General features: G+C 36.4%; 1 protein-coding gene across 1 annotated transcript; it reads right to left on the reverse strand.

Moving 5' to 3' along the window:
- Positions 1-6,931: 6,931 nt before the first annotated feature.
- Positions 6,932-9,209, reverse strand: LOC137728622 (B3 domain-containing protein At5g18090-like). The gene is made up of 4 exons (XM_068467355.1): positions 9,045-9,209; positions 7,695-8,273; positions 7,278-7,548; positions 6,932-7,190 (listed from the first exon to the last, which is right to left on the reverse strand). Exons 1-4 carry the CDS (start codon positions 9,207-9,209, stop codon positions 7,153-7,155), a joined length of 1,053 nt encoding a protein of 350 aa, XP_068323456.1. The 3' UTR covers positions 6,932-7,152.
- Between the last annotated feature and the right edge of the window lie 3,816 nt (positions 9,210-13,025).

A 13,025-nucleotide genomic window follows, 5' to 3' on the forward strand; every position in this document is an offset into this window, starting at 1 on the left:
CCAACGTACCCTGTACAAAAAAAATATTAAAAACCCAGTACATATCACGTATAGCTTTATAGCAAGGGTTTGTACATGGTTAATAACAGTCACTCATACACCAAGGTCCTGTATTCGAATATCCCTCTTCATGACGTCCCCGTATCGAAAAAAGAGAAACAAATGGCTTAATAACAGTGTGCGTAATTACCCTAACCAAAAGAATGAGAATAAAGAGTTAATTACCTCATGAAACATGGATTGGACTAAAATATTTCAATTGAAGTAGTTTGTCATACAAATTAATATTTAAGATAAAGTTTATAAATAATTTTCTTTTAAAAAAAAAAGTATATTTAGTAATTCACTAAGAAAATTAAATTAATGGCACATATAATATTATATATTTTTTGGTTATTTTACATAGTTACAATTGTTTTACATAAAAGTTTACCAAATACTATAATATTACTTTTTATTATTATTATTATTATTATTATTATTTTTATCCAAAAGCACATTTGCAAAAAAATTTATCATTACTGCTTTATTTCACAATTGCTTAATGCATCTCTAGCATCAACCACCGTCTCCCAATTATACTTATTTATAAGAAGGGCTTTACGGATATAGCATGCCTACACAGCAAATGATCATACAAATGACAAAACATGAGGACCCAGAAGATATTTAATGGTGCAAGCAACACACCAAGTTAATAATGATTCATAATCCAAGAAAATTCATTTTACCTGCAACAAACCCATGATAACGTCAGCAGTTCCAGCTCCTTCCTCTGTACTTACTTGTGCAGGTGCGGGAACATAACCTAACTCGATCCAATTATTTAGTAGAATTTCGAGTCTATCCTGATTCCTCAACACAAGCAGCGCGCAAAAATGAGACAGTGATAGTACACTATCTTTCAGGACATTTCACTTCCTTAGTCCTCTGAAAAAGCAGATGCTAGACTAGCAGTGTAGATACACCTACTCAACCGTCCAAGTCCATCCTTCAAGACCCAATTAAGGGCAGCAGCTGCTGGAAGCGAACGAGAGAACCCAATCCCAATAGCCCGAAACATTGCCTAAACATCAGTTCATCCCCACGTATAACTAACCATATCAAATGGTTTTTTTTTTTTTTTTTTTTTTTTTTTTTTTTTTTTTTTCAAATAGTTAATGATCAACATAAAAGCTCCGAGTAATTTTTTCAATTTTTTTGTGAAATTATTTATTTATTTATTTTTGCTGTTTTTTTAAGTATAGTTGTTGACGAATTATTATTAGGTACAATACATTACGTATATATTATCTGTGGGTACGTTTGAATTTACAAAAATCATTAATTGGTACGTTTATTTACAATTTTGGTACATTTGATTTGATATATATTGTTAATATTGGTACATTATTTTTATTTTGGTATGTTTTATTTTGTACACATTGTGTATTGGCGTTTATATTATTCTCAATCCTATTTTCTCTTAACATACTAAAAGAAAAACTCATTTCGGTATGTTTGATTTTGAGGAATTTAAAAATATTTTAAACTATTTTGAAAAGAAAATATCTTAAATAGTAGATTGGAGCTAACTTTTCCAAAGCTTAACTAATTAATTAACTCGGGCCTGGTAAGCTGAAGCTATCGTAGCTTTTTGAAGAGCTCAACTAAAAAAGGTAAATTTGAGGCAGATCCACACCTTATTGGGCTCCGGAATGGTAGGGTTTAGGGTAATGTTTTTTGCTTTAGTAGTTTTAGTAATCCTTTTAATACTTTTTGTTTAAATTTAAAGCTATAGTACTCTGTTTGATTTCTTCTTCGCCTAGGGAAGAAGGATCAATGAAATTACAGACACAGTGTTCCAATTAATCCAACCAGCTCTCTTAAGTTTTGCTTTTTTCATTGTTTATACAAATAGATGGTTATGAATTTTAGGGTGTAAATCTCTTTCAGAACAAATTCTTTTCCAAAATCGAAATTTTTATTTGACTAGTAATTCATGTCTTCAATTTTCATTCTCTCTCAATTTTAATTTTGATCACACATTTGCATTCAATTATTTTTTTGTCACAAGTGAACATTCATCGATGTTTCAGATTCAATATCGATTACTTGAGTTTTTATGTCACAAGTGACTTGACTAGTTATAGTTCCACTCGCTGAGCCTAAGTGATGGCCATCTACATTCTGCTTTCCTTGAATTGCATTACAATGTACCTTTTCGAGGGGATAGTTATGTTTATAAAATGCCGTAGTACCATTATAAACTCCTTATTGCAGCAATTTCTTCCATATATGTCAACATAGACTTTTGAATTTCCAGCACATTGAAAAACTACAAATTCACAAAGTTATAAACCATTGTATACAAATTCCTTCCAACCCTTTCGGAAAAAGAACCCACCAACACTCCAAGTTCCAGCCAGGGTCCGAAGAAGGGACTGCAGAGGTTCCTTTCCATCAAAATGCATGCAAAACCCTGGCGGGATTTTCTGTAACGTAAGAAAAAACTACACAAAGATCTACCGTAAATATTGATTCATGTACAGATTTAAATAATTCAATACCTTAACCACGCAGACCTGGGTTTAACCACCATCCTTTGCACTCTAAGTTTGAATCCCTTTCTCTTGTGGTTTAAATGAATTTAGTGTAATTATCCTATCGTTGTCAAAAAAGGAAAAAAAAAAAAAGCCTTAAGCACTCTACAGATTTTTGGGATTAAGAACCAATTAGATTACAATAAACAGAAAACATGAAATTCAGGGAGACTAGATTGGACAAGTTAAATAGAATTTGTTAGTGTTTGATATTTTGGTATTTTGATTTATGGAAGAATTTGAAAAAGAGTGGAGGAATGTCCTTTATTAGATTTCGTGGAAGAATGTAAGTGAATGACACAGAATTTCAGAAGTTGTTCATTCCATTCCAATGAGCAGATGAGCTCAGTAACGACACAAAAGAAAAGAGGGTTCTCTCTCTTACACACACCAATCTCAGCCTTAAAATTCATCATCCTATAAAACTAAGATAGGTGGCAGAGCTATGACTCTTGGACCACAAATACAAAATGTGAACCTCATTCATCTGAACTCAGATTCTCTCTGGATCTAATGATCTTAAGCCTAAGGATCAAATGATCCAGACCGTTGAAATTTGATCAAACGGCCACAATTATTATAACTTTTAGGAGGCCACCTGTTTGTAACCGTTGGATCAAATTTCAACAGTCCGGATTATTTGATCCTAAGGCTCAGGATCATTAGATCTAGAGAGCATGTGAGTTCCATTCATCTACATGTCTTACAAGATTACGTGACAAAATAACAACAACAAAAACATACATACCATTCAAATTTCTTGAACACTAAAAAATTAGCAGAATCATTTACACTTGAACAGAATTACTCAGGTAATAATAAAACCATTGTCATATATATATATATAACAAAGGTCGACTGTTTGGGGAAGGTCGAACCGAGCGGTCTTGGCCCATGTGAAGGATCGGATAATGGCAAAAATTCAAGGATGAAAGCAATCTTTCCTCTCCTAAGCGGGCATGGAGGTCTTAATTAAAATAGTAGCATAGGCTATCCTAGCGTACCTAATAAATGTGTTTTGTTTTCCTAAAACTCATGATTTTCCGTGACATTGACGCAACCCTTGCTAGATTCTAGTAGGGCCAAAAGGAGGGTGAACACCTAATCCATTTGGTGAGTTGGGAGACGCTGGGTATTTCTAAAACGGAGAGCGAAATGAGTTTTCGATACTTCAGCGAATTCAACTTAGCACTGTTGGCAAAGTAGTGTTGGAGGCTTATTCATGAGCCCACCTTTCATTGGGCCCAAGTGATAAAGGCACGCTATTTCCCAAAGACTTCTTTCTTCAATGCCAAGCGTGGTGGTACTACCTCATGGGCCTAGTCCATTCTCTCGGCTCGAAGGGATTTGATCACCAAAGGGGCCCATTAGCAAATCATGAACGGGGAGAACACACATTTGTGGGTGGACCGTTGGATTCCTTCCTTGGAACGGGGGCACCCTATCCTTTTGAATGGGGGTATTGCTAATCGAAGTCAGACTGTTTCCTCAATAATCAACCACCCTTCTTACAGCTAGAGCATGGCGGATCGGTTAGTTTGGACGAATGATCGAAGGGGGAAATATTTGGTCAAAGCGGGTTATCACTGGCTGCATTCGGGGTTGCGTAAAGGAAAAACCAAACGACCTTCTTAGTCATCAGTGATTGATTCCTTGATTTGGAGCCATATCTGGAAAATGGATGCCCCCTTAAGATTGAACACTTTATGTGGCGGGTGTTACGCCAAGCGCTAGCCACGAAGGTGGACCTTTTCAAACAAAGGTGTTCTTCGTCTCCGTTATGCACTATTTGTGGTAACCAGGAGGAATCTATTAAGCATGTTCTCCTTTTTTGCCGCTAGGTTATCGGGTTGACAAAGGTACCATTACTACTTTCTATGAATGGATTGATAGGTTTATGAAGGTGGATAATGGATCCTCCCAAGATAGGTCTTGTGCTTTAACTCTTTTTGCCTTCACTTGTTGGCACATATAGAAGGCTCAGTGCAATGTGATCTTCAACAACACAAAGTCATCAGCCGTCTAGTCTCTCCATGTCATATCATATGCCACAAACTCCTATTTTGAGGCCATTGCTTGAAGGGCTGATGTGGTTGACCCAGTCCAACAGGTGGGCAAAACTGATCCTAGGTAGTCTCCACCGGCCCCTCACGTGGTGAAGATTAATATGGATGCAAGCTGGATGGTTGGTCACACAGCAACTTACATTGGTATTATGGCCCGTGATTGTATGGGGAGGTGCTTGGCTGTGCGGAGGCGAGAGATTCGAGATCCGAATGCTATTACAACCGAGGCACTAGGAGTTTTGGAGGCTGGGACACTGGCTTTGCAGCGTGGTATATCCAAACATAGTGGTGGAATCTGATTCTCTGGAGGTGATTTCGTGTCTGAATGGGAATTTTGAAAACTGCAATTGGGAAGCTTTGCCTTCTTTCTGTCGCCTCCATGATCTTGGAAAGGCTTTCCATGCTTGCGTCTGGTCTTGGGTTCCGCGATCATCCAATGAAGCAGCAGATTATATTGCTACACATAAAGGTGCGGAGATAAGCAACTCTGTTTGGGTTGAAAGACCCACATCTTCGTTGGTTGGTTTTCTGAACAAGGATGGACTACCGTGTCCCCCTTGCTAGGTTGCTTGAGTAGGAATCAGTAAGGGGATGACCTTGGCCTGAGCGCTGGGTCTCTATCTTCTTTCCTTACTTTCAAAAGATTATGTTTCTTTTGTTAGCCTATTATGGCCTTTTATTTGTCTCTTTTTGGCTTCAGTCCTGGTAATAAATTATCCAGTTTCTCCAAAAAAAAAAAAAAAAAAACGAGGTAAATTTCAAGTTTCCTTTCTAGTAAGAACATGGGCCTTTCTTTACATAAAGTCATCTACAAGAACCTTGAAAAAGGAGGGTTTTCTTCTTCTTGTTCCCATCACGATTTTCTCTTGATACTATTTTTATCTTTCCTTTTTTCTTCTCTTGTGAATTCTTTTTAGAAGAAACGTACTCTCACAAGGATAGGTGTAGCTGTGTCCCATAGAGTAACTTTCTTCTGTCAATTTCCTCCAAAAAAACACTAACACCCATTTTTCAATTATCTTTTTCGACTACATGAAGTACATGAGATATTTTATCCTAGTCTACACTAAAGGGAATGAGGACGTAGTGACTCTAAAGAAGAAGACTCTAACCAACATAACAATTGATTGCTTTCACTTTTTTTTTATCATTTATCTTTTTTAAAAGTAAACTGTTGTTTTCTTCCGCCAACGATGCTAAAGAAACCACATTTTATAGACCAAATGAATCATCACTCTAATAGGTTGAATCCGCCAATACGAATAGGCCTCACTTTCAGCAGAGAGATTCACATATAGTCTACACAATGTGGTCTCCATGGTACTTTCCTCCCCTTAATGAAAATTATTTATATACAAATAGGTCCCACATTTATTTAGAAAAGAAAATTTTAACGAAAAACTCCTGATACTGTTCATTTTAACGAAAAACCATATTTTTACATTAAAAAGTCAATCATGGTATCGTTAAAACTCAAAGTTTTCAAGCTATTTTTATTAGTTTTCCTTTTAAAAAATGGTTCACATGTAGTCTATAAAATATTAAAATATGGTCTTCATGGTATTTTCCTTTCCCTAAATGAAAATTGACCATGAGTTGTTTTCATACAAATAGACCCCACTTTTATTACAAGAATAATACATGTAGTTTACAAAATGTGATCGGTATGTTCCTTTCTCTCCAAATGAAAATTAAGGACCTAAACCTTTTAAAAATAATTTTATAAATGTGAATGAACAAAATTGATTGCTAGATGAGAAACTGTTAGAATAGGAGTCTGATTTTTCGAAAGTGGCCATTTACCATAGTGATGGAAAAGTATTGAGTCCTTGCATGACAATATGGGTTCGAACACTATCGATTACCAATCTAACATCTAATTTAACAAAACCTATCGTTTGATTAAAAAAAAAAAAAAAAAACGGAGTCTGATTTTTCTCTAATCCTACCCAATCCAACTTAATTATTTTTGCTCAATAAGATTAGTTTGGATGCAAAATCTTGAAACCCCAATTTAGTTGGACTGATGTCTAATGGTTATCAAAAACCCAAAAACAAAACAAACTTACATTAAATTAGAGCTTATTTGCACGAACAAAAAACAGAAAAATTGCACCTTCGAATGGAGAAATAATTCAATAATGCCCACCCATATTTGTCCATTTTTTAGTACCTAGTATTGATTTTTCATCTTTAGGACATGATTTAGTTGATGAGATGTTTGAAGAGCAAACAACTTGGCGGACACAATCTATCTAACATGAAGAGTGGCAGTATGTCCCCTTCTGTTCAATGAAACACGTAAGGATATCGAAATTAAGTGGTTGATATGGTACATTACTGTTCTTTTAGACGAGCCAGTGGACAGGTGGTAAAATAACAACAAAAGACAAAATATACATATAGTAAACTGGCCTTGTAATACTTATGCTTGGCCTTCGTTTGCAGGAGGCATTTCTTCAGAAGAAGCTTCATATATTATACTTCTATCTTGATTTCGTACCTCAAATTGATCCTCCGCTGCAGTTTGTCTTCCACAAAACTAAAAGAAGAAACAATAAGACATGTCTGTGTTATGCAGAGGGCAGACATAATGGAGCAGAAATTCACTGCATAACAGATTGCTTACCTGGTGACAAGGTAGGACTCACAGCTCCTATCTTGCGGTGAAGAACAACTTCAAACAAAAACTCAATCTTGTTAATCAACACAAAGACACATATATCACCAATTTCTAAACCATTGTCTTTCACAAATAGACTCCAACCGCTAAGGAATCTGCAGTGTCCAGCTACATCAAATCCAACTTTAACAGGCCAAATTCTCCCATCAGAAACCCGAAGGGTAGCATCAGAAGGCCTCTCAGTGAGATGTGCCTTGACAAACATACCTGGCAAAGCCTGAAAAAAGAAAAGCAGGAAAGAGTTGAAAGACAAACAAATTTACACAGAATATGTATGATTTTACGTTTCTCTGTACATGTACAAAATTACAAATAGTGAGTTTATTTTGATGGCCTAGTAGGGTTACTCCATAGAAAGCTTACCAGATAACCATAATGGGTATATGAGAACCGCAGTGGAACCTTGAAAAAAGGGTTTCGATATTCAAAACCATTGCCTTTCTGAAGAGCAACAGCATTCTCAGTTCTTGTAGCCCTTCGATGCATCGATAATTCATATTCTCTATCATTAGTTACTTCATCTTTGATTTGAATATTGGCATGAGTCGCACGACTAGTCCCAGTTCCATGAGCCAAGCCCTTTCGGCCTTGGTTATCTACATTCTGCTTTCCATGATTTCTTGGTGTCTTTCTGTGAACTGCATTGCCATGTGCCTCCTCATGAGGTCTGTCCCTCTTCCTAATAACCGCCACAAACTCCTTTTTGCATCCATTTCTTCCATATATGTCAACATAGAATCCCAATTTTTCATAATATCGAAAAACTAGGAACTCACAAAGCTGGAAACCATTGTCCTGCACAAATTCCTTCCAACCCTTTTGGAAAAAGAACCTGTCATTACGTTTTTCCAGACTAACAGGCCAAGTTCCACCTGGGGTCTGAAGATGGGTCTCTTGAGGTACCTTTCCATCAAAATGCACGAGAAAAGCCAGCGGGATTTGCTGTAACGAAAGTGATCAGGATGCACGTAGAAATTAATCCTATGATCCAACTGGCAACATATAATTTACATCAAGATCAGCATACATAGCAAACGTATTTTCAGCCAATGAAAATTAAAAACAAAAGGCAAATAGTTAGAGCATCCCCAATGAGGGGCTCTATATGGGGCCGCAAAGGTGAATCAAAGGGACATAACTAAACAAGGGCATGCAGGAGGCAGGGTGTGCGGAAATAATTTCCTAAAATCTACGCAGGGATCTATGGTAGATATGGGATGCCATGTACATATTTTATCACAAATAAGGAGAAATTTATGCCCCGATCCTTTGCGGTTGCTTGGTATCCTTCTTGAATCCAATTTTTTATTTATTTTGAAACTAATGAGTATTAAGTAATTTAGCTACATTCGTCATGTTTGAAAACAAAAAATAGGATCCAAGAAGGATTCCAAACAGACCTTAATTATTTTACAGATTCAATCGAAGTTATGATTTTTTTTCCACTGAGCAGGATGAAATTAGAAGAGGATTAAGACCAAATTGCTAATAATTAGACTCCATAACATGAAACTTGAGTGCTGTAAATACTGTTTACTCAAAGCTATTAGGTTCGAATCGTGGGAACTCCAAAGATTATCCACTGTGATATAACAAAGCAATTTTTTTTTCTGTTGACTTCCGGTAAATAATTAAAGGAATTTTCTTTTCTGTTTTTATTTTATGCAAAGTGTAAAGAGAGAGTAGATAATAGGAGGGCGCTGCTGGACTTACCAACTGGGTGGAGAAGTCATCTACAAGAACCTTGAAAAAGGTGGGTGCTCTTACTGCATTTGATCTTGCCATCATCATTTTCTTCTTCCTCTTCAGCGTTTCTCTTCTGAACGGAGAAATGGTCAAAGACTCAGAACTGACCTTGGTTTGGTGTGTGTTGAGCATTTCAAGGAATCTGTGTTTATGTATACTTTCCGCATAATGCTACAGTGACAAAATTTTAAATCAAATTTATAAGTAAAATGATGTGTTATAAATAAAAAATAAGTACATAAATTGACACTTCAATTATAATTTAATCATCAACATCAACATTATTCGATTTGTAAAATTAATTTAAAATTTTGATATTCCTAACATTAATCATAACTTTATGAATACTTTGTTAACTTTTTCTTTTGCGAGAGGTGGACACTTGTTTACCTAGCATTATCTCTTGCGATATGATGCACGTCTTACGGCGCAAGGTTTTTCTTAAAACATCATGTGATTGATAGCAGCATTATGAAATGTGGTTAGTGTTTTCTCTATAGGGATATAGATACGGAGATGTACATGTAAGTTCCCGAAGAATTACATGGACTGGTTCAAATAGTTCCAAACCACGGAACACCCTCTTAACTCGTTTGAGGCGTTCACTTACAATCCGACGGATGTGGTATACCCGTCTAAGTGATTATCTAATCAGTCAGGGATGAATTATGCCCTTGCATGTTAAAACTATGAAGTCTTATTTCGAATTGCTAGAGTTATAGTTTATGTCGTTGACACGAATCTCACTAAGACTTCAGAAGAGCTTGAGAAAACTGCCTCGCACCTAAAGATGGAATTTGAGATGAAGGATCTTGGGAAAACTCGTTTATGCCTTGACTTGCAGTTCAAGCGTTGTTCTAACGGTATTTTGGTCTACCAATTGAACTACACCCTGAATGTGTTACTTTTGAGTATACCTTTGATCGTTCATACGTTATATGCAAATGAGATCCTTGATGAGGTTATGGAATCCGAAATTCCATATCTAAAGTTCAACTTTGCACTTCGTTGTACTTAGCTCATTGTGTTTAGACAGGACATCTCCTTATGCATTCTTCCGTTAATCTAAGACTCGCATTCGCTCATTGTGCTAACGACTTCATTAATAAAGGCACGATGAGGTGGAATAGAATACACCACAATTACACATCTCTACTATTGCCGCACCTTTCTCTCTCTCTATAGCCTCCATAATCATTCAGTAAATTATGCCTACAATAAATTGAAAATTAGAATGTATTTAGAGATTTTTTTGAATTTTGAATTTCTGACAAGAAAGTTTTTTAAGAGTTTCGAACTTTTGTAACGTATTCTGATTTTTTAAGTTATTTACTAAAAATATGTATTTTGTAACCAACTTGACCTTTGTATTTTATTATTAATTTTTTATAAGTTTTGTGGATTATTTTTATACTTGTTGGAGTAAAAAATTACATGCAAAAATCCAAAAATTACACGCTTTGTACAATCTTATCACTTGGGCAGCTATGAACACAATTTTTTTTTTCTTCTCATTATGCTTTCTTTTATAAGTGCATAAGTTTTTCAAAAATTTAGCATAAGCGGGAACCTGCTTAACAGCATCTAACAAAGGAATATTTATCTTTACTTATTTAAAAAGCTCAAGAATATCAAAGTTATAAATGGCTTTCTTTACAAGCTGTAAAACTTTTAGAAAAAGTACATATACATGATATTCCTTGTCACTTTTACATTCTTTGAGCTCATCAAGTTTATCATTACTTGTAGTTTTTTCAACCCATTTAAGTAAAGGTGTTGTGCAATTATTTCTCAACCTTCTTTATTCTCCAATTATTGTTCGCCAACGCGAATCCTCTACCATTTACCTCTGCTACTCAGTTCATCGAGTCTTTCCTCCAAGGATCTCCTCTAGGGGTGCATTTTGGTGGTTTGTAGCTTTTAAAGTGCAATATGCATTATTTGGTAAGATTAGAAAGCGCTCAAAGCACAGGTGGCTTGCCTACCCCCACTTTTCATTCATCCTCTTAGTTCTTTAGTCCTTCTTCGAAGTGGAGGCGGCTTGCGCTATCTATCTTGACAGGAATGGACTTCTCCGTAATGTAATAGAAGAGTAATGGTTCAGTTCCCTAGGCTTTGTCCCTTCTTAACTAGACGAAGAAGATATTAATTCAATTCAAGCGAGTAAGGGCTTGGCTTGACCTTGTGTTCTACCTAAATCGGGTCAGAGACAAAGACTGGAAAGTTCATCATTCAATGGTGGGGTGCTCATATAAAAGAAGGCGTCACTCAACAAGTGGCAGAATTTGATAGGGTATCGCTTTGATGTTGGAGAAATCCATAGATCTGGATAGAGTCTCGCCCATAGATAAAGGAAGAGTACACGCACTAGCACACTACGGCTACACATTTTATTGAATCAGATAGCCTTTCAGGCAGCCAACCAAACCTGGCACCTCAAATTGTTGATCAATGGAGATTGCTGTTTTACTTTTTCAGGTCCAAATTTTTTTTTTTTTTTTTTTTTTGTGTCAAAGAGTAAAATTCATTACTAACAAAAGCAAGCACATCAGAGGCCAATATACAGGTAATGTACAAATAAAAATGGGCTACAAACACATAGAAGACAAAGTCACAAGCCCAAGGTTGGAGCCCAACACACCCAAACAAACACCACACACACAAAAAAAAAAAAAAAAAAAAAAAAAAAATCCTAAAATGCTAGTCTTCCTGAAGCTCCACCATAGGAGAACCACCCAACAATTGTCACAATCAACCTCCCATTATGAGCACTTAAGATCAGACCATCAAGAACCCCATAAATGGTGAAGAAAGAAGCACAACGTTCTCAAAGTACCAGCAAGAACTGCCGCTAGGAGAACAAGGAAATAGGCAGGGAGAACCCACGAGCAACAACGCTGACAAAGGCGAATTACGAGAAAGACCAACAACGGTCAACAAGGGTGGTCGTGCAAACACCTGAGTTAAAGCTCTACACATCCTCCCAAAGATTCGCGATAAATTGCAATAAACAGAGGCGGTAACCGACTAGAATTGATGACATAAGGATGGGTCAAAAGGTGGGGTATCCAAGACATACGCCGAGGTATTGACAGTGATTCTTAAATATCACAGAACAGAATGTGATACGATTAGATAGAATCCAATAGAAACAAAGACACAGGGAACAAGTTATCTACTCTTAAATATCGCTCCATGCCTCATTTTATAGGGAACCTCAAAACAATTCTATTTCATTATGGATGACGGGACCAAATGATGCAGATGATGGAAGGTGAGATCAAAGGCAAAAAGTGAAAAGATAGACGGAGATCGTGAAAATTACAAGGAAGGGGAGGAAAAATTGCAGGCAACAAAAAGAGCAATAAAAAGCTGAAACCAAACAAACCACACATGAAAAACATGGGACTGGTATCAACCCTAACCAAAGCTATATGGCAGGCACTGACGCAAATCGAAAATTACGAAGGATCACTCACACAACGGTGAGAAAGACTCTCACAGGGGAGAGAAAGGTAAAGTCTTTGAATTAGTCCTCTAGGTCTTCTTTTATTGTAATTTTCTTTTGTAGAGTTAGGCTTTGTTTGGCTATCTTGGAATCTCTCTTTTTTCCACTGTCTTTGCCAATCTCAAACAGGACCAGCTAGGTTGTTGTGGAGGTTGCACAAATCCAATCCAATCCAATCCAACGGGCCACCATAGACTAGCTCTTGGAGTCTCTCTTTGAGTTGTCTCTATCTTGTACTAGCTTTTTATTTGAATGTAATTTACTTTGAGTGACCATATAGTGCTATTTCAAAACGGCATTTTAATGAATAATATAGAGTTCTTTTCTTTTAATATGTTTTCGTTTTATGATAAGAAAAAGGAGGCAGCTTCCAATTATAATAATAGTCACACAACTTCACATGCCACTAAATAATCCTTACTCTCACAATAGAGTATTCC

The sequence above is a fragment of the Pyrus communis genome, chromosome 1 (assembly GCF_963583255.1).
Source record: "Pyrus communis chromosome 1, drPyrComm1.1, whole genome shotgun sequence".
Classification (NCBI taxonomy): domain Eukaryota; kingdom Viridiplantae; phylum Streptophyta; class Magnoliopsida; order Rosales; family Rosaceae; genus Pyrus; species Pyrus communis.

Excerpts from the sequence above, each read along its gene's own strand:
- LOC137728622 (XM_068467355.1), bottom strand. The coding sequence starts at position 9,209 with ATGCTCAACACACACCAAACCAAGGTCAGTTCTGAGTCTTTGACCATT. Across the intron at positions 7,549-7,694 it reads ATACCCATTATGGTTATCTG|GCTTTGCCAGGTATGTTTGT; the intron begins GTAAGCTTTCTA and ends TTCTTTTTTCAG. Across the intron at positions 7,191-7,277 it reads GAGTCCTACCTTGTCACCAG|TTTTGTGGAAGACAAACTGC; the intron begins GTAAGCAATCTG and ends TTCTTCTTTTAG.